This window comes from Leiobunum rupestre, chromosome 2 (assembly GCF_980474605.1).
Source record: "Leiobunum rupestre chromosome 2, qqLeiRupe1.1.hap1, whole genome shotgun sequence".
NCBI classification, from domain to species: domain Eukaryota; kingdom Metazoa; phylum Arthropoda; class Arachnida; order Opiliones; family Sclerosomatidae; genus Leiobunum; species Leiobunum rupestre.
In genome coordinates this window covers 32,315,561-32,336,399 of record NC_143385.1, presented here as the reverse complement: position 1 = coordinate 32,336,399, position 20,839 = coordinate 32,315,561, and the positions used below count along the sequence as shown (strand labels likewise).

General features: G+C 38.2%; 1 protein-coding gene across 1 annotated transcript; it reads left to right on the top strand.

Annotated features, from left to right (window-relative positions):
- The first annotated feature begins 1,228 nt into the window (after nt 1-1,228).
- Nucleotides 1,229-8,625, top strand: omd (integrator complex subunit 5 omd). Its single transcript, XM_090165533.1, has 6 exons — nt 1,229-1,422; nt 2,218-3,242; nt 3,329-3,525; nt 3,606-4,101; nt 5,167-5,792; nt 8,098-8,625. The coding sequence occupies exons 2-6, from the start codon at nt 2,291-2,293 to the stop codon at nt 8,608-8,610; spliced, it is 2,784 nt and encodes a 927-aa protein (XP_090021659.1). The 5' UTR covers nt 1,229-1,422; nt 2,218-2,290; the 3' UTR covers nt 8,611-8,625.
- Nucleotides 8,626-20,839: the final 12,214 nt, after the last annotated feature.

The following is a 20,839-nucleotide window of genomic DNA, read 5'->3' as shown; positions in this document are numbered from 1 at the left end:
GTCAATCTTCAACCCGAGATATGTCTTAGGTTGACTTGTAGTGATCTCAAACTGCTTTTCGAATATGTCTTCTTGAGCGTAGACCGATCTCTGAGGACAGGACCGCTAACTTCAGAGGGTGTTTCAACTGGTCTGGCTGCTACGATTCTAGGTGCACGGACGAGTATGGACGCCACGTCTTTTGGTTTGTTGACGGATATGGATGCCACGTCTTCGCTATTGAGTTCTGCGTCTGAACCGTCTGTCTGGTCATCTTGAAAGTCCGTCTTGTCATCGTCACTATTCTGCTCGCCTTGGCTAATAGCTTCCGGATTTTAATCCAGAAATTCCATGACGTATGTCTCTAGATCAAACTTGACATCCCTTGATCGAAGCAAATCGTCAAGTTCGGGAACGTAGACTCGATAGCCATCAGCGTCATCTTCATAATCGACGAGGAACCCCTTGTAAGCTTTCTTTGCCAGCTTCACACTGCTTGTCAGACGTCTGCTCGATGACATCGTAACCAAGGCTCTTCAATATAGTGGCGACGTGCCGCTTGTCTTGATGACCCATTCTCTCATGCCATATTTGGAGATCAGCCTTCTTCGCAGTCTTTGGATCTACCACGACATTACCTCTTTTCGCAGGCTCTTAACCTCGATATCAAGACGGTACAGGGCCTCCACTAAATAATAAGAGTTAAATTAGTGACCTTGACTAATCTCACTCTTTGTGGAAGAGTGAACTCGGTGAGTGACGAAAGGCGAGAATGGGAAAGAGTGAAGATTTTTATTTAGTTTCACTCTCATTCTTGAGTGAGAGTAAATCTCTAAAAATCACCAGCGATTTTGCCCATGTCTGTACCCGACTCGATTGCCTAAAACCACTACTCGCACAGTCCTAGTGAATTCGAATTGGCGTGTACAAACTGTAACAAACATGTCACAGCCACCGTTACACCAACCTTCAAATCCAAAGACTAATAATATAACATTTGGACCAACCAATTGCAAAATATTCAAGCAGAATCACTTAAAAAATTAAAACACCTCGAATTAATTAAATGGTCCAGTGGACCACTAACCCCTCTCCGATTTAATTAATAAACTGGTCCGGGCAATTTTTAAACTGGTCAATTGCCCACTGCCACCGCGGCACCGCCTTATTTCCCACGCTGTTCCGATTTACCTCGTGACTTCTCGTCTGCTTTTCTTTCTGGTAGCAATTGAATTTTCTCGATCATTTATTTTTTATCATTTACTAAAAGTAAACAGCATTTATACGATATATTTTTTTCTGAAATGTGAAGATTTTTAGTGAAATATTTATATTTCAATACCTATCCACCCTGGATTGGACACAAAGATGGGGTGGCAGAATGGTTTTCACTTTTGCCACCCAGCAAGAGAAGCGGGGTTTGATCCTAGCTTGTGGCACTGAGTGTAAACTCGAACAACTCCATCTGCCTTGGTTTTGCAAGTTAAAAAAGTTTTACCCTGAGCTCTTCAGTTTCCCCTTTCTATAAAAACTTGTTGAGATTTTTGGAAAAGCTTCAGAATTTTTAGGCTATTTAGATATTCAAGCAAAATAAAGATTTTATTTATTTTGACTTAAAGTCTACGTTATTTTCAATGAAATCACTAGCTATAAGTACTTGGGATGGTAAATTGATAAATTTAGTTTTGCTAAATAAGTCAGAGCTTCACATTTATTTATTTACTTAAAGCAGGTCGAGACTGGCTACTTTGGGGGCCCTTGGCTACAGACTGTAAAGGGCCCCCTATAGAGTGCTAGCAGTTGATGCGTTTTTAAAAGTTAGTGACGTCACAGCCGTAGCTTCCGTAGTGGTTGTCATGAAAACTCACGTTTTTTCTCAATAGACATTTAACATTGGTGACGTCGCAGGGATTCAAGCTGCTGGCACTCTATACTGGGTGGTGTGGGGGTATGCAAAAGAAATCTAAATGGTTATTTATAGGACATCTAAATACTTTTAAATTGTACTAGATTTCTATGTGTACAATAATTTTAATCATCAAACGCGTCTAAAGAACCTTTATGAGCAAATTTGGGGCCCCCTTGAGCTGGCGGTCGCCGACCAGCCGACCTGTACAGTACGGGCCTGCCTTAAAGTGAAATAAACAAAAATATATTGAACCACAAAAATTTTAAATTTTACTATCACATAATGTTTAAATGAAATTGTAACAAACCATTTACTGATTATTTATATAGATTTTGGCCATATGATGTTAACTCTATTTTGAAAGTGGAGCTCAAGAAATTTTTACTCTTGAAATAAATTATTATGTCGTCAAAAATTTCTCATACAGTTTCGGTGGGAGAGAGAAATGTAGAGAACACTCAACCTTCAAGAGTTATTCAGGAACTAAGAACATTTCTCAGTGTTGCGACAAATACAAACAAAGTTAGAAGCTCTGAAATTACAAAATCTGCTATATATTTGCTACAAACACTTCCAGCAGCTCGAGATGGTGTCTTAGAGCATTTTTATAATTTATTTGATGAAGCCGTGAACAATTATGTTTTGAAATTAGAACTAGAGGACAATGCCAATGTTGCTAGTAATGTTCAAGCTGATGAAATTACAATAGAAGAACTTCGAAATATACTAATTGACTTTGTGAAAAATAACCCTGATGCATGGGCCCCAATCATTTTTAAATGGGCTCTAGATTTGTTGGGTTATTTGAGTCGTAAATATTGTGATCGGCGTATTGTTCCGCATTCATCCAGCCTGCCTGAAATTTTACAGTTATGGATGGCATGTTGCCCAACAAGAACGCTCATGGATTTAACAACTCAGTGTTTGCTATTTCTGATTACATCTAATCCAGACATGTGTATCACAGTGCTATTAGAAATATCAGTACAATATTCACCCCATTTTGATTGGGCTGTGGCTCATATTGGCTCTTGTTTCCCTACTACAATTGTGACAAAAGTCTTATTTTGCGGACTGAGAGATTTTTGCAATCAAGAGCAAACAAATTCCGCTTGTACCTCAAGATCAGATGTTCGTCCAAATGTACCAAAAATTGCTTCAGTTGTTGGAATTTTAGGACATTTAGCTGCGCAACATAGTGAAGAAATTAGAAAAGCATTGGTGGCCATGTTTCTTTCTTCTTTGAATGAAAACCCTACAAAAGAACAATATGCGACTGTTCCGTTTCTGCTTCACTTGGCTTCAATGTCAGACATGCTTTTGCAGGTCATAAGTTCAGAGATTTCTCATTTGTGTAAGTACTTGTAACACAGTGGTAAAGAAAATTTCATTACTTTGTTCCATAAATTTTGTTATATCTGTTTTATTTTATATATTTAGTGACAGCACCAGTACTCAATCAGCTTTCAGCTCAAGTTTCACAGAGAAAAATTAATCAAATTCCTGGTACAGACGGGCTAGTTAAACTAATTGTCCACTTGTTGTTACGTAGTGAGAAATGGGGTATAAGTGTCGTACAACAACTGTTAGATACCGCAATGGCCTCGGAGAAAGAAGGATCCAATTTATTACCTGAGGTAAGAATACACCATTAGGTTTAAATGAAAGGAAATATTTTAAATAATGTACTATTTCTATTCTATTTTCTATTTAATAGGTTTCAGCTGCTTCGGGCTTAGTTTTGGACAACCTTTTAATTGAAATACAGCATCAAGTGCATAGTGGTAAACTCGATATTCCATTACTGCAATGTTTAAAAGAACATGTGCTACATCTGTGCAGTTATATAAAGAAAGATACGAAAGATGCTAGTTTTGTCTTGAATTTACTCAAGTTTATCTGCTTGCAAGGAGGAGATAATGTTAGTATTGCAGTTCTTGGTCAACTGTTATGTATTGTTGATGGCAACCAAGAGTTTTCAGACTTCCTTCATCTGTTGCACTATGTGCAACTGGCACAACCCACCATACTTCTTCAAACTGTTTCTGGCAAAATCGCTGAAATGAAATTAGGACGAATAGCAGAACCAGTGCGTTTAGTTGACAATTTGGCTTTTTTGGTTCAGCTGGAAAGTCACCAGTGTCTAGAAGTTTTTCTCCCAAACTTAGATGCTTTAGCAGTCCAAGTTGCTCAGCCTGATCTCAACTTTGCAGGTATATATGTAGACCAAATTTATTATTTTGTACGTACCTAAAGTTAGAATAGGGGCATTAGTGAGTGAAAACTTACTTGAAATTCTTAGCTTGTTCGTGGGAGTGGCTTGTGTTTGTTGATGTGGTTTGTGTTTGTTGGCATGGTAACACGTTTAGGTCCTTGGTGGTCACGCAATTATTAAGCAAAATTGTGTGGCATTTTGCCTCATGGTCTGTCATGTCTGTGATGCTAAATAATGTCATGGCGGCCTTTTCAAGGTCAGGCTTTTCTATGACGTATGCCTATGATGCTACAAGAAAGCACCCAATACCCTTGAAAAACTACTTTATTTAAATGTGTAACATATGGTGGCATTTCAAACTTTTCTACATTTGTTGCAATTTCCAAATTATTGCACCAGCTTTTCCTTCCATTGAAAGTACTAGTAGGGTTGTTCCCTCACAAGTTAAGAAACCTCTGCCCCATCGTATTTTACTCACTCTTCGTTTGTTCCCAGAGATATTAAAGGGCCACACCAGCGTTAGTAAAATTTTTGCCCGCATTTACCATGTGGTAGCAGATACGACCAATCATATTCTGAATACAAGAGTATGAAACTGGTTAAATTTAGGTGGTTCCTAACGATATTCTGAAAAATATGTTTTTTAGTTTTAAATGAAAACGCAAGTAGCTGATACATGGTGGCACAAAACTTTGATTGAATAAAGAAATATATAGAGACAATTAACGGTATTCAGTAATTTGTGGGAAACATGACAGCATCTATCGCTAGAGGTGGAAAAACTCCAAATTTCATGGACGGTGAAAGCAGCCTGCAGCTGAATTCGCTCCATCGCACATTTTACCTGCCAGCCTGTTCCCCCCCACCCCTGGCCACTTACATCGCCCTTTAATTGTTTAAGCTCCCTGCCTCATACTAGGAAGAAAGAGATTTATCCATTATAATTATTATTCATTCATGATTCAAAATTTTTAAGTTGAGAAATTATAGTCTTGACTTCGTCTATATTATAAACTGATGTGTGCTATATTTTACTATACTAATAAATTGTTTACTTTACCAGGTGCTGTTGTTCAACTTCTAGCCAACTGTGTTTGCCCTGAAGCAATGTCTGTTTCGTCGTTGTTAAGCATTAGCTCCGCTGTTGTTGCCTTCATTTTTAGATTCATTTGTACACATTCGGATGAAGAGCCAATGACTCCTCTTAAAACATGTAGAGATCTACTGTCATCACTCTGTCGTCATAGTGGAACTCAAAATGCACTTTTAAGAATGCTACTGGAGGGAGTATTACACGCAGATTATGTAGCACATTTTGGAAGTATTGTCCAGTTACAAAAGCTTACTGCTAGTGGTAAAAAGCCAGGAGCTTCATTGCTTATAGAGAACAGAAAACACGCAACCTCAGTTACAGTACCTCAAAGTCACTCCTCAGTTTTCCACGCTGGTGTTATAGGAGACGGACTTCGAGCTCAATGGAAAGGAACTTTAATTAGTAAAGAAAAAGCAGCGATGAATCGCCAAGCTTTCATTGAAATGCTTTTAGCCTGTTGCAATCCTACGTCAAAGATAGGAGAACAGTTTTCACCAATCCATGGAATGAAAGCCTTAGCATTACTAATGGTAGAGTTGATATCACCTGATGTTATGTTTAACGGACTTCCATGGCCAGATGAAGAGTACATGAAAGTAATTGGTTTTTTCTACAAACATTGATTTTCACTCAGTTTTTTCTATTTTTAGCAGTTTGAATCAGGTTTGTCAGAGTTTTATCCAGCCTGATTTTTCCGCATAAATCTACTTAAAAATTAAACATTTTTTTAAACCTCCAAACAGTTAAAAAATTAGATTTCTCAATTATATTTCATAATATTATAATTGTAAAAATTAGTTACAATTTCATGGCATTACACCCGTTTTGGCATCTTAATGATCTAGATAGTTACACAACTGTGGTTATGAATAGTGTAGAGGTTTCGGAGATCTATAAAGTTTTATATAAGCCATGTAGAGATTATCTGATCCCTCTCTCGCGCTGCTGCTGCTACTGCCTTTCCTGAAAGCCATAGAGGTTTACAGACGGTAGTTGAAATTGTCTTGTCTCTTTAAATTCAATGATTCAGTAATTAAAATTACCCGTAGCTAGGCTAACTTGAAATGATGAAAAGATCTAATATTTGAAATGCCAGAAATCCAAGGGTGTTCTTAGAGTTTCTGAATAATAAGTATAATGTACGCTAAATCACTTGGAAAGACCTGGTGAGAATTGTTATTCGTAATCTGGGGATCCAATGTGCTTTTCTAAGCTAGCAGAGCACTCTTAGTTTCCGCATCCATCAATACTGAGGGAATAAAAAAAATTACACACATACATAGCTAGCCAGACTATCATAAAAGCTTTTTTACACCACATTATTAATAAAAAAGCAGATTGATTCACTACAGAAACTAATTCTGGACAGTTTAGTGGGCGTCTTTATCAATGCATAATTAAAACACTGTTCCAGATTAGAAAAAGTGACAAAAATATCAGTATATTTAAAAAATTATATCTGGATTTAAAAAAAAAGAAAGTAAATTTCAAATACATAATAAGCTCATGCTTTCTAAAATCCTATCAGTATAAATACTGATTTGAAATAACAATTTAAGAAAACATTAAGCCAAAAATTAATACATAATTTTTACCATATTTTATTAGTATAATTTGTACCAGGAGACATGACTAGGAGTTGACAGCGGTTGCCGCGGTGAATGGGCACCGGCGTCGTGAACACAAATCCCGTTTTTCCCAATAAATCCTACTTTCTACCCACCCCTCGAATTTTCTCTTTGGCATTTTCTTTTTCTCGGCCGTCGCGTGAAATACTATACTATCCACATTGCGCCCTCTGGGAGAAAAAACCCTTCTCGTGGGCTCACGCTGAGGCGACTCTACAACCCAGTCAGAACTGGTTTTTTCTTCAGCGGAAGTTCCCACAATCCTCGCTAGCGAGCGTCACTAAAATATTTCATCTTGAGACTGGAGATACCCCTAATGGTTCTTTAGATGTTTTTAATGACCTTGAACTAATGGCTCAAGGTCATCCTAATTTCAAATTTCCTCACTAAAACTAGTTTTTAATGAAAATTTTGATGCTGTAAAACTAGTAGTTTTCGATTTATTATAAATTAAGTGTTGTCTATTGATCATTATTCCATTAACGACCATCTGGGTATCAAATTTCTCAGGTTCCAATTGGTCACATTACGTTGGTTTTAAGCCATTTTGACAAATTGTGATGGGGAACACTTAACTAATTGGAATGATGATTCTATCTTCAATAATTCTTGAGATACATTTTGAATGACCTTGAAGACATGGATCCTTGTTGAATGACCCCTTACACGCTTTATACACCTTTAAAATTTCAAATTCATACCTAAAACACATTTTTAGTTATTAGCTTGTATCGTTTTTAGTTAACACCCTGTATATAGTTTTAGTTTCAGTGTAACACTTGGCAGAAATAAGACAAACGTGATTTAGTTAAGAGTGGTTGGTGGAAGGGGACTGATTTTCTAAAGCTTCACCCATTCAAGGAAAAAGGGTCAATACAAAATTGGGGTCAGTAAAGGGAGAAAAGTTGTTCCAGCCACAGCTGTCTAAGTGGAGGAAACAGAAGAATACATGAGAAATTTCCATGGTTTGCATAGCCATTCGCAACAAATTGCAATTATTCAAACTAAAATCGGGACTGAATTATTGGGCATGTCTGGTTGGAACCCTCAAATCATTTACCCAACCACAATTTGACAATTATATTTCAACAAAAATAACTATGTTGAGACCATTTTTAGCGATGCCCCAAACCCCCAAAAATTTTCTTATGACAAGATTGAAGACTATTCCCTTGCCCCCTCTCGTTTAAATAAATACATTGTTGATTTTAGTTTAACTTTAATTTTATCTAAATGAGATAATCTTATAACCTAGTACTTTATTCCATTTCAGGTGACAATTGAGAGGGATTTGTATATCAAAAAGCAGTTCGATGAAAATATTATATTGTGGGATGTACTTTTTCTCATTGCTTCTGTGCATCCTTCATTGTGTTATTGTAGCGTTTTATTGAGAGCCATTGTGGCTGTTTCCATAAGTTACTGGAGTAGCTGCCAGGACAGGGTTACTTCAAACTCTCCAAAGCAATTGGATACCACTCAAAAAGTTTTGGATTTAATGGCCCTTGGTCAATTATTACCACCATCTCTTGGTGCAATATCTGAAATTGCACCTTTCTTGACTCCATTTGAATTGTTCTGCTTACTTTCGGATGTGTGGCAGTATATGAGAGACAATGTGCCAAGCCCCGCTTTGTTTACAATTGAAGATCCTGAAAAACGAGTTAGGCGCGAGTTTGATTTAGTTGATTCAAAATACACAGACAGATTACGTTTCATTTTACAATCCAACATTCAAAAATTAGGTGACTTTTATGGTCGATACTTCTCAGCAAAAGTTGATTAAAAAACATTTTTATTTGATGTCGTATTTTATTTTACCATTTTTGAAGACATTGCCAAACTTCTAGGTTATTTGGTTTTTACCAATTGATAAATTAAATTTTCTGAAATAAAAAAGTTTACACTTAAGATAGAAATATATGAACCGAAATTATCAACGACCTCCTTTTTATTGGGGTGCATTTTCCCATAGTACAAGGAGAGGGAGGCAATAAAAACCGAACTGATTTCAGCCCGCCCGCGGGAGAGGAAAAATTCTAGTGCATCATGGGTAGATTACTTCTACATCTAGTGAGAGGAAAGATCAATAGCCAGGTGGCGTACTCAAGTAGCCTTGGTGAAATCGCGAGAGGCTGAATTTTGAGGGGGGTTTTCTCCTCCTTACTAAATAGAGGGGGGGAATGGGAACTTGCTTCCCCTGTTAGAGGAATAGGACGTTGATAATTTCGGTTCATGTATTTCTGCTAAAGAGTGATTATAATAAAATTTAAAGGCTGCTTACATATTTGGTAATAGATTAAAAACAATTAAAAACCAATTAAGTTACGTAATAAAATGACAAACTAAAATCATTAACATGACATCATTATTTTATTTCACCTTTATATTACGTAACTGAAGTGGTTTTTGATTGTTTTTATCTATTAGTGATTACAAAAATAATTTCAGCCAAAGTGTACAATGATTACGGCAAGTGGCCAGCCCCTTGAAAATTTTGCCGTCATTGTTGAGGAATAAAACTTAATTGACTTCAGTCTTTGTAATTCCTTTACCAAACTGAACAGATATTATGATTAGCCATTAGGTTATTTGTAAGGTTTGTTATATACGTAAACAAAAATAATGGTACTACTATTATTGATAATTACTGAGAGTTTGGCCCTCTTGTATAACTATAAAATCTGAACTATACTTCAATTGACAATACAGAATAGAATAGGACAAGAAAATTTACAATAATGGTGGTGGGAATAACACCTAATAATGCCAATAGTGCAACCATACTTTATCTCCAGGGTGACACTAGGTTGTATTAGGGTGAAATAAAAGATCGAGGTGGTGCACAATGGTTGTGAAAAAGGATCGGGAGAAGAGGGACATCAAAGGCAGTTGGCTGGAGAGAAGGATAAAGGGTAGTGATTAAATAGGTTCATAGAGTTTAACTAAGTAGTCAGTATGAAATTAAAAGTGGCTTTTCCTTTATTGCTGTCACACAATGGTTGACTATTTCTCACGAAAAAAAATGACTTTCAGCTGAATGTTGAAACATGTATTAAAAAAGTTGAAATATAACTTGAATTGGGCATAAAACCCCTAAATTATGAAATTTTGTTTTACTACCAGAAAATAAAGTGTTCAAAGAATCAACTCAACAAACAAGGTAAAATTCAACTGAGTGTAGAATTTACCATCTAATTTTGTTTTAGAGAATCTTTTAGTGGAGTAGGTTTGTACTGGTCCGGCATTACAGTGTGCGGGGCCCTAGGCAGCAAGAGATAATAGAGATTATAAACAAGCCCAAAAATAGTTTAATACTGAACGCAGGGTCCCCAGGAAGCTCTGTAAAGTGGGGGGGGGTCATCTCGTTTGCCTTGCCCTAACGCTGGCACTGGCTTTGTGAGTAGGCTGATGAGGATGTTCATTTAAAAATAAATTGACTCTGATTTTAAGAGCAATTAAGATTGAAAACTATTTTGGAGCATTTAGATGTGTTGATAGTTATATTTTTTTTTTATTTGGCCAACTTTCAAAATGAAAATTAACTTAAAATTGAAAAAGCTAGGCATTTTCTCTTTAACACTATATAACTAACAAGTTTGGAAGAGTAAATTATATGTAACGTAATGAAATATTGAAGGAGAGCCAACAGTAATTTACCAGAGCCAACGTTTTTAAAAGTGGATATTGCTTTTGATTCAACATTTTAGCTAGATTGGGTAGGTGGCAAAGAATTAGCGAGAAGTATACTAGTAATGAAAAATAAGTTAGCTAACTTTTACTAAAATGTGTGATTGCTCCCACTATGATTATAGTAGAATCTGGTGGTTTACTTAAAAACTAGTTACAATAGGATTTTGAGCTTGACTTGTATAAAGTATCTGAAAGTAAGTGTTAGGGTGAGTATAGCAACATTAGTAGCTCTGATTATTTCAAAGCCGTTTTGGGTGAAGTGCACTACAGCGGCCTCATCGAATTTTATATTAATTTTGGTTGCGCCTGATAGACCTTGTCACGTAGATGCCGGGGGTTTTTTTTATTTTGGCCGCAAATGAGTATTTAATTGTTTAATTTATTTTTTTTAATTTTAAAAATTTCTCATTTTCATTGAATTTTATATTAAATTTGGTTGCGCTAATAGACCTTGTCACGTAGATGCCGAGTGTAATTTTTATTTTGGCCGCAAATGATTATTTAATTTTTTAATGTAATTTTAAATTTCTAATTTTTGGGCATTTTCACGTGTTTCGTTGTACTTATTTCCGTCGTGTGTTCGCCGACACCACAGTTTTGGTGTTCTAATGAATTCCACGTGATATTCCCTTTTTTTATAAAATCAATTACAGTTTTTGTTCATTTTCTCGGTGTTTTGTATTTTTGGGCCACTTTTTTTCTGGTTGAGATTAAAAGTATATACTTGACGTAAGGCTTGGTACTGTCCTCTAGGTCGCGTTATAGATGGATCATCGTTTTTTTTAGTATGGGGTTGGGGAGGCGCTGCGCGCCCCCAGCGCTTGAGCGAAGTGAGTGCGCGGCGCCGTCAGGCGCCAATACGGGGAATCTCAAAGTGCGTCAGGCGCCAATACGGGGAGTTTAGTAATGTCTTTTACGTGTTTTGGAATTAATTATCTTCGTCGGAATGGGGATGGGGCGTGTCAAAAAAGGGGTGTCGACGGATACACGACGAAAATAGTTTTTAGAAAAACGTTACTAAACTCCTAAAATGACGACTTTTTTAAAAGTTAAGTTGATTAAAAAATTATCATTTGCGGCCGCAAAAAAATTGGTTTAGTAATCTACGCGTCAAGTGCTACATTCTCCTCCACAAAAAAATACAAAAACACGGTAATTCCTTAAAATTACTAAATTTTTAAAATTAAGTTAATTAATTAAATTATCATTTGCGGCCCAAAATAAATTAGTTTCGTAATCTACGCGTCAAGTGCTACATTCTCCGCCACAAAAAAATACAAAAACACTGTAATTCCCTAAAATTACTAAATTTTTAAAATTAAGTTAATTAATTTAATTATCATTTGCGACCCAAAAAAAATAGTTTCGTAATCTACGCGTCAAGTGCTACATTCCCCACCAAAAAAAAACACCAAATTACATGAGGCCGCTGTAGTGCAATTTTGCCCAAGTTTTTAAAGAAGCATATTTTTGTCACACAGTTTTGAAATTTTAATGGTAGGCTTGACGTGAAGTAGCTCTTTTTGCAACAGATGTCGCTAGTGTCAAAATCAAAACAAGATACACTACATTTTGACCAAAAAGGCTCATTTGTAAATGTGACGATAACTTAAATTATAGTTATTTTGAACAATAAATTTTACATGAGAGTAAGTTTTCTAATTATATTACTGGACAATGGTTCTCTGACCATAGCTGAACGGGCTCGTCTCACACTAAGAGCCCGAGCTCGATTTGAGACTGAGCCCAGGCTTTATTATGATAATGATACGAGCCCGAGAAGAGACCAAAACGTTGTGGTCATTTTATTTGAGCCCGAGATGAGACCTTTATAATATAGCGTATTTTTGTGAGCTTGAGATGAGACCATTAAAATATAGTAAATTTCTTTGAGCCTGAGCTGAGTCCTATACAGGGTGTTAACTAAAAAACGATACAGAGCCAATTACTCAAAATGTGTTTTATGTAAGAATTTGAAATTTGTGGGTTACATAAAGGGTGCAGGGTGACAAATGTCAATGAAAATTTCAATGACCTTGAACCAAGCGTTCAAATTTACAAATAATTTAAATAAATAATGAAAACACTGAAGATTAACTTTTAAATAATAATGAACATAACAATGATAATGTAATGTTTCAAGCTCCCTTAAATTCTAGGCTTATTTTATGAAGTGTTCAAAAATACCTCCATTGGCTACTACGCATGCTTGCGCTCTTGTATTAGTTGCTGATTTAGTTCAATTACTTATCTAGTTTCTTTTGTGTTTAAAACATTTAAACTAAAACAAGTTAATAAAAATACTTGGTACGTCTTAAATAAATTAATTAACGTTTATTTTGGAGTTTTATTTTTTTATTTACCTCGGGTGAAAAGTAATTTGACCTAAAAAACCTTGGCGGGCATTTTTCTAATTGGAACCATTCTCCTAATCCTAATGGTTCTCGAGATAAATTTTGAATGACCTTGAACTAATGTTTCAAGGTCATCATAAGTTACAAATTTTTAACTCTTCCACTCAGTTTAGAGTTTCCCGACAATTTTGATCCATTAGATCTGGTAGTTTTCTATTTATAAACCCTTAAATGTCGTGTCTTGATTAGAATACCACACACGACCTTATGGCTGTTGGTCTAACATTTCTCGGCTTCCCTTTGGTCAAATAAGGTCGGGTCGAAGCTGTTTAGAGTTAAAATTAAACGTAGAACACATTTCAAATTGGAACCATTCTTCTAATCCTAACGGTTCTCAAGATAAAATTTGAATGTCCCTGAAGGCCTGGTTCAAGGTCATTGAAATTTTCATTGTCATTTGTCCCCCTGCACCCTCTATGGAACCTGCAAATTTCAAATTCTAATATAAAACACATTTTGAGTAATTGGCTCTGTATCGTTTTTTAGTTAACACCCTGTATAGTATAGTGTATTACTACGAGCCCGAGCTGAGACCATATTTTTGTAACGAGCCCGATATGAGACCTTATAATTTTTAAGAGACGGTTGTTATCGTGTCCTCCGTTTTTCAATATGGATTTGATACTAGTTAAACTTATTGGTTTTATAATTTATGCAAGTTTTAGGTATAAGAAATTTATTATCCACCGCTCCGTCCAACGTTCCATTTCCTAACTGCCTTTTTACACGTGCCTCTCTTTTTAGCGCGGACTCGTGCACGTTCTCCTTTAATTTTCAATAGATTAAGCTTCAACGTATATTAGAACAGAGAATGAAAAGTACGAAATATTACATTTCTCCCTTTGCAAAACAAAATAAAATAAAATATAAGATAACATGGAATTTTGTGTTGTTATAGTTTTCAAATTGATGCGTGAAATGCGATCATGGTTGGAAACGATCCGGTGGTTTGATAACTTCGCTTGGGCGAAGATTGTAAGGCCTCTGTATGGCGTTTGGCGACTGCGCCCTCGGAGGAACGTTGACTGACTGTCCCCTCGGTGGAACGTTTGGCGACTGTGGCCGTGGTGGAACGTTGATTGGCCGTGCCATCAGTGGGTCATTTAGTAGCTGTACCATTGGTGGTAAATCTACTCGATGTGGTTTGGGATGGGTCTCGAAAATATTGGTATAAATATCAAGTGTGGTGTCTTTTCCACGTGTTGTTTTTGGCTCACCGCAATTTATGGGTTTCAACAGTGAGCAATTGCGTTTTAGCCTTTTTCCTTCTTTGTTTTGTATAGTAATACTCGAGCCGTGCACTTCAATGACTGTCCAAGGATGTGGGTCGTATAGGGGATTGAACTTGTTGCGTTGTAAGAGTTTCGGCAGGACACGGTCGCCAACTCTAATGGTGTGTGGAAATGATTTTCGTTTATCATCAGAGTAGTTCTTCATTTTTTGTTTTCCTTCGTTATCCTTTTCACGTACCACCTTATCGAAAGGGGAAGATGGTAAAATTGCAGGTAGTTTCGTTTGAATTGGGCGGTTAAAGAATAGGAGTGCTGGTGGTTGTCCTATTGTTGGATGAGAACATGCCCTGAAGTTCATCAAGTAATTTGGCAAGACATCTTCCCAGTTCGTACGGTCTAGAAGGGCGGTACGAATGGTTTTGGCGAGCATTGGCATTTGTCGTTCAATTAAGCCATTAGCCTGTGGCCATCTCGGCGTCACTTTGTTGTGATTGAACCCGTATTCGGTCGCGAAGACCTGAAATTGATTACTGTTGTACGGAGGCCCGTTATCCGTTTTGACGTTGGTCGGAATTCCGAACATGGAAAAGATATTTCGTAACACTGTAATGTTGATATGGGATGATGTAAAAGGTACTGTGGCAACAACAGGGTAACCGGCTATATTCGTCGGCCACCACCAAAATATAATTTCCAGATGGCGTTGGGCCAAAATGGTCAACGGCCACAGAATGCCATGGACGGTCGGGCAAAACGGTCATCTGTATTGGCTGGTTTTGATGGTGTGGTACATTCGCTTGGCAGGCTATGCATTTACCGACTTTTAAACCAACGTGTTCATTTATTCCTGGAAACCATATTTTGTCACGTAATATTTGTTTAGTGCGAACGATTCCAGGATGCCCTTCATGGGCGATACTTATGGCTTGTTCAATGAGTGCGTTTGGTAAAATAATTCTATTTCCTCGAAAGACAGAGCCTTGGGTTTCTGAGAGTTCAAGTCGAAGTTTTTTATAAGCGTTCCAAGCTGTCTTGTCTGTAGCCGTCGGGTTGTAGCTGTCCCATAATTTCGAATCGTAGATGGCTTCTTTAACTTTGGGTAGTATCGAGTCTTTAGCTGTGGCGGTAACAACATCCGACATTGAAATTGCACCAAAGGCGGTGAGATCCATTGCGTCGAGACTGTAATCGTTCGCATTTGGCTGAGCTGACATGACCGGATGTCGGGACATATAGTCAGCGGGGTTATTCTTGCCGAGCTGGTAAGCAACTCGAAATTTGTAGTGTTGCAGGCGGAGGATCCAGCGTTGTATGCGATTTGATGTTAATGTGCGGGGGTTATTAAAGATGGCAACTAACGGATTGTGGTCAGTGAGAACTGTGAAAGTAGAGCCAATGAGGTATAAATTGAAATGTTCACAACCGTAGACAATGCCTAGAGCTTCACGTTCGATTTGCGAATACCGTTGTTCAGTGGCGGATAATGATTTGCTCGCAAATGCTACAATATTCTCTTGTCCGTCGTTGTCGTGTTGAGTAAGGATTGCAGCGACCCCCACGGGACTCGCATCGACAATCACGGTTGTAGGCTTGGCAGGATCGTAGAATTTTAGCGACGTACAGTTTTTAATTTCAGTCTTTATTCGGTCGAGTGCTGTCTGGTGTGTTTGAGTCCAAATAAATTCAGTAGTATTTTTAAGTAAGTGTCGTAAGGGTTCGGTGAGGGTTGCAAAGTTGGGTATAAATCGAGCGCAATAATTGGCCAAACCTAAAAAACTACGGAGCTCAGTGATGTTACGAGGTGATGGTAGTATTTGAAGAGCTTCAATTTTTTTTGGATCAGGCTTGACGCCATCCACCCCAAAAATATGTCCTAAGAAGATTATTTCCGGCTTCGCAAAATCGCATTTGTTCTTGTTTAATGTAAGACCAGCAGATGATATTCTCTTTAGCACTTCTGAAAGTTTCAAGTCGTGATCTGTCACACCACGTCCACCAATAAGTATGTCGTCGCTCGTATTAATTGTATTCGGAATATCCCTAATGACATTTTCGATCGCTTTCTGAAATATTTCTGCTGCGGAATTTATTCCGAACGCTAACCTTTTATATCGAAATGGGCCCATATGAGTCGAGAAGGTAGTTATTGTAATGATATTTGGTTTAATCAACAACGAGAGGTTAACAACAACGTGAGTTTATTACGGACGCCATCTTACAACTGCCTAACTGTTTTATTCCGATGCGCGCGCCACCTAGAGGCGGTAGGCCAAACTATGAAAATATCTAGAACTGATATCACTACATCTTTCCTCTCAGATGGTTTCTTTACCAAGCATTTAAAATGTAATAACATAATTTAATTTGATTATACTGAAGTTTAACTTTAACTTCTAAACATGAAATAAAACTTAATTGAACGTGACGTCGAATATAATGTTCAGCTTATAAATCAAGTTTATGTGGCTTGCGTTTCACTCTTTCCGACTTTCTTTGTGGAACGGAAGTTGACCGGTTTGGCACTTGTGCTTGACGATCTCGGGGTGTGGAGATCTGAGGTGTGGAGATCTGCGGTGTGGAGATCTGCGGTGTGGAGATCTGCGGTGTGGAGATCTGCGGTGTGGAGATCTGCGGTGTGGAGATCTGCGGTGTTGGAATGGTTTCAGATGTCTGACTTTGGACGCCACGTCGTTGTGTAGCTTCACTCTGGACGGAATCCGAAATAACTCTTTTAGCAGTGTGCAAAGTCTCAGACGTTTTCAACAGTTGATGTCTATTTCGACGCAATATTGCTCCGTCTGTAGTTTCAACCACATACGAACGTATGGCGACTTTCTTCAACACCTTCGCTTTCCTTGTCCACTCTCCTTGACTGTGAATTCGAACCACTTCACCCGGTTTGAGCTCCGACAGTTCTTTTCCCTTTGTTGTTTGCTTTTGCTTCTTCGGATAAGTAACATTGCTTGCTTTGACGACGTAAGGTAGTCTTGTTCTACAATTTCGTCCCATGAGTAATTCCGAAGGTGATTTCCCACAATGCAAAGGAGTGTTCCGATAACTAAGAAGTCCAAGTTCAAAATCCTCATTGGCGTCTATAGCCTTCTTCAAAAGTCGTTTCGCTATTTGAACTCCTTTCTCTGCTAAACCGTTGGACCTCGCGTATCGCGGACTAGAAAGTGTACTCTTGAATCCATAGTCGATTGCAAACTTACGGAATTCAGATGAATCGAAGGGTACATTGTCGGACAGTAATTCCATTGGAATTCCATGGCGGGCGAATACTCGTTTGAGACTTTTTATTACTACATTTGCCGTAATTGTTTTAAGAGCTTCTACTTCAAGGTAGCTGGAAAAAGCGTCTATGACTACAATGTAGTTTTTTCCATTAAGCTGAAACAAATCTGTCGCGACTCTGTCCCAAGGACGATTCGGCGTATCACGCATAATGAGTGGTTCGTATTTTTGCGAGTACTGAAATTTATTGCATGTGCTACAACTCTTGCTTCGGCAATCGATGTCCGAATTTATGTTGGGCCAATAAACTGCCTGTCGAGCTCTTCTCCTACACTTTTCGATACCCATATGTCCATCGTGTATGACATCGAGAATCCGGCTTCTAAGGCTGACTGGTACAACGATCCTAGAGCCTTTGAGAATCAATCCGTCAAATTCAGTTAATTCCGATCGAACTGCTGCGTATGCGGAAATAGTAGCGTCTGAAGTGTCCCATCCATTTCTCAAATGATTTTTAATTTTATTTAACACGGTATCTTTCTCAGTTTCCTCTCGAAGACGTCGTAACATTTCACCACTTATTGGCAACGCTTGAACCACCGTGTTAATATGAATTTGAACTTCGTCGTTTACGTCACCTTCACCTGGCTTAACTGGTAAACTTGCTCTTGATAACGCATCCGCTATTACTAAGTCTTTACCAGGAGTGAACTGCAACTTAAACCGGTATTTCATGAGCTTAAGAAATAAACGTTGCAGTCTTGGAGGAACTTCGGCTAGTACCCGTTTCGTCATTGCGAGAAGTGGCTTATGGTCGGTTTCCAGTATAATGTCCTTGCCATAAATATAGTTGTGGAAACGTTGGCACCCAAATACCAATCCTAAGCTCTCCTTTTCTATTTGAGCATACCTCTTTTCACACTCTGTCAACGACCTGGACGCGTATGCTATTGGCTTCCACTCACCAGAGTATTCTTGTAAAAGAACAGACCCGAGACCGTGTCCCGACGAATCCGTGGAAACTTTCGTGTTTCTCAATGGGTCGTAGAACTGTAACACTGGTTCGCTGATCAATACATTTTTTATATACTCCCACTCTTTGTCGTGTTCAGGTTGCCACTGAGGATCAACGTCTTTCTTCAAGTAATTTCTGAGATTAACTGTGTTTGCCGATAGGCGTGGTATATACTTTCCTACAAAGTTCACAGTTCCAAGAGCTCGTTGCACGTCAGCCCTATTCTGTGGCTTCGGCATTTTCACTATAGCTTCCACTTTTAGCGGATCAGGTCGAATCCCTTCACTACTGATAACTTCTCCCATGTACGTTATTGACTTTTGACGAAATTCACATTTATCGGGATTTAGAGTAGCGTTTGCGTCGTCTAATCGTCTTAAAGCTTCGTGCAATCTTGTATCGTGTTCTGCAATGGTCTTTCCCCATACTAAAACATCGTCGTGCAGCGGCCTTGCGCCTTCCGCAGTATCAAATATTTGACTGTAAGCTTTGAAGAAAATCTCTGGCGCAATTGAGATTCCAAACGGTAACACCAGAAAACAATACCTTCCAAACGGAGTATTGAATGTAGTTAAAGGTTGACTCTCCGCATCCAAGGGAATTTGGTAGAATCCGGAGGCGGCATCCAGCTTAGAAAAGTATTTCGCTCCAGCTAGTTCAGACTGGATATCTTCCTTAGTCGGTATTTGATGATGTTCTCGGCATATGTTTTGATTTAAAATTTGAGGATCAAGACATAAACGTAATCTTTTATTTTTCTTTTCGAGTATTACCAAAGGGCTAACCCAGTCGGTCGGTTCGTCAATTCGTCGAATAATTCCACTTTCTTCAAGGCGATCTAATTCTTCTCGCAGTTTGCCCCGTAAGGCGTACGGTACTCTCCTAGCGGGTACAATAACTGGAACGGCGTCTGCCTTTAACGTGATATGACACGTAGTTTGCAAACATCCGATTCCCTTAAATACGGAGGGATATTTCTCGGTAACTTCCTTCCGTAAGGTGTCACTGTCTCTCGAGACTTCGTTCACGTGTGTTAGACACTTATTGGTATCATCAAAAGTAGTTTCTATCTCCAAAGCTTTTCTAGTGACTATACCCAAAGCTTCGCAAGTTTGTAATGAAAGAATTGGTGTTTCGCCTTTATCGACAATTACAATTGACGTAGCCACATTTTTGGAATCTACCATGATATGTAACAGAAACTCTCCGTAGGAATTTATCATGAACCCTCCGTAAGCCCTCAGCTTTAATTTTCGTCCAATTACTCTTGGCTTAGGCCTAAAGGAATCGTAAATATCCTTGGGTAAACAATTCACTTGAGCTCCAGTATCGACCTTGAACTGAATTATCTGTTTATTAAATTTGATCGGAACATACCAATCTTCGCAACTTATTTCTTTGCGACATTGAACTGTATCTATTATGAAGTCGGATTCGCTGTCTGTCGATCTGGTTTTAACTTCGCTTACAGCCTTTTTACTTCGGCATACTTTGGCAAAATGGTTCATACCGTCGCATTTATGGCATTTTTTACCATAAGCAGGGCATTCGTTTCGCTTGTGCGTATTCGAACATCTATTGCAACTTGTGATTACGCCGTCTTTACTATGCTGCGTCGTAGGCCCTTTATTATTTACCGTCTGTGAAGACGTAAACGGTTTCTTTCTATTTCGCTTCTTACGCGACTGCTTGTTTCGGACGAAATCAATATGTGCTTCGGATGAGTCACCCGCAACTGACTTGTCGACGCGCTGCTCTGACCAAGTCTTAACTTGAAGCGCCAAATTTTCAGCAGCCCGGCAAAGGTTCAATGTTCTATCAAGAGTTAAATTGTCTTCTGCCAATAATTTAGCACGCATATGAGATGGCACTCCGGCTATTATTTGATCTCTAATCATCGATTCCTCTATAACTCCAAAATTACATGACTTCACTTTTTTCCTCAAGGTCACCAAAAATTCATCAACAGACTCGTTTTCTGACTTTGTTAAATTTCGGAAAACCCAACGCTCATAGCTTTCATTCCTTTTAGGCGTACAATGGGCCGCGAACTTGAGAACGACATTCGCATACGTTTTAGGGGTTTGAGCATCGAAAACAAAAGTGTTATAAACATCTATCGCAGACTGACCTGCTACAGTTAGCAATAAGGCTATTTTCTTACTGTCAGATCTTGCGGTGCTTGGAGACGTAGCTTCTTCAAAAATTTCGAACCGCTGTATAAAAACCTGCCATGCTTGATTGGCGTTGCCGGTGAATTGTAGTTCGTCCGGTTGTCGTAGACCCTCCATTCTCTTTCAAATTTTAGTTAGATTAGAATACGTTGAAGGCGAAGAGTTAATCGTAAATTCTGGCACCATGTAATGATATTTGGTTTAATCAACAACGAGAGGTTAACAACAACGTGAGTTTATTACGGACGCCATC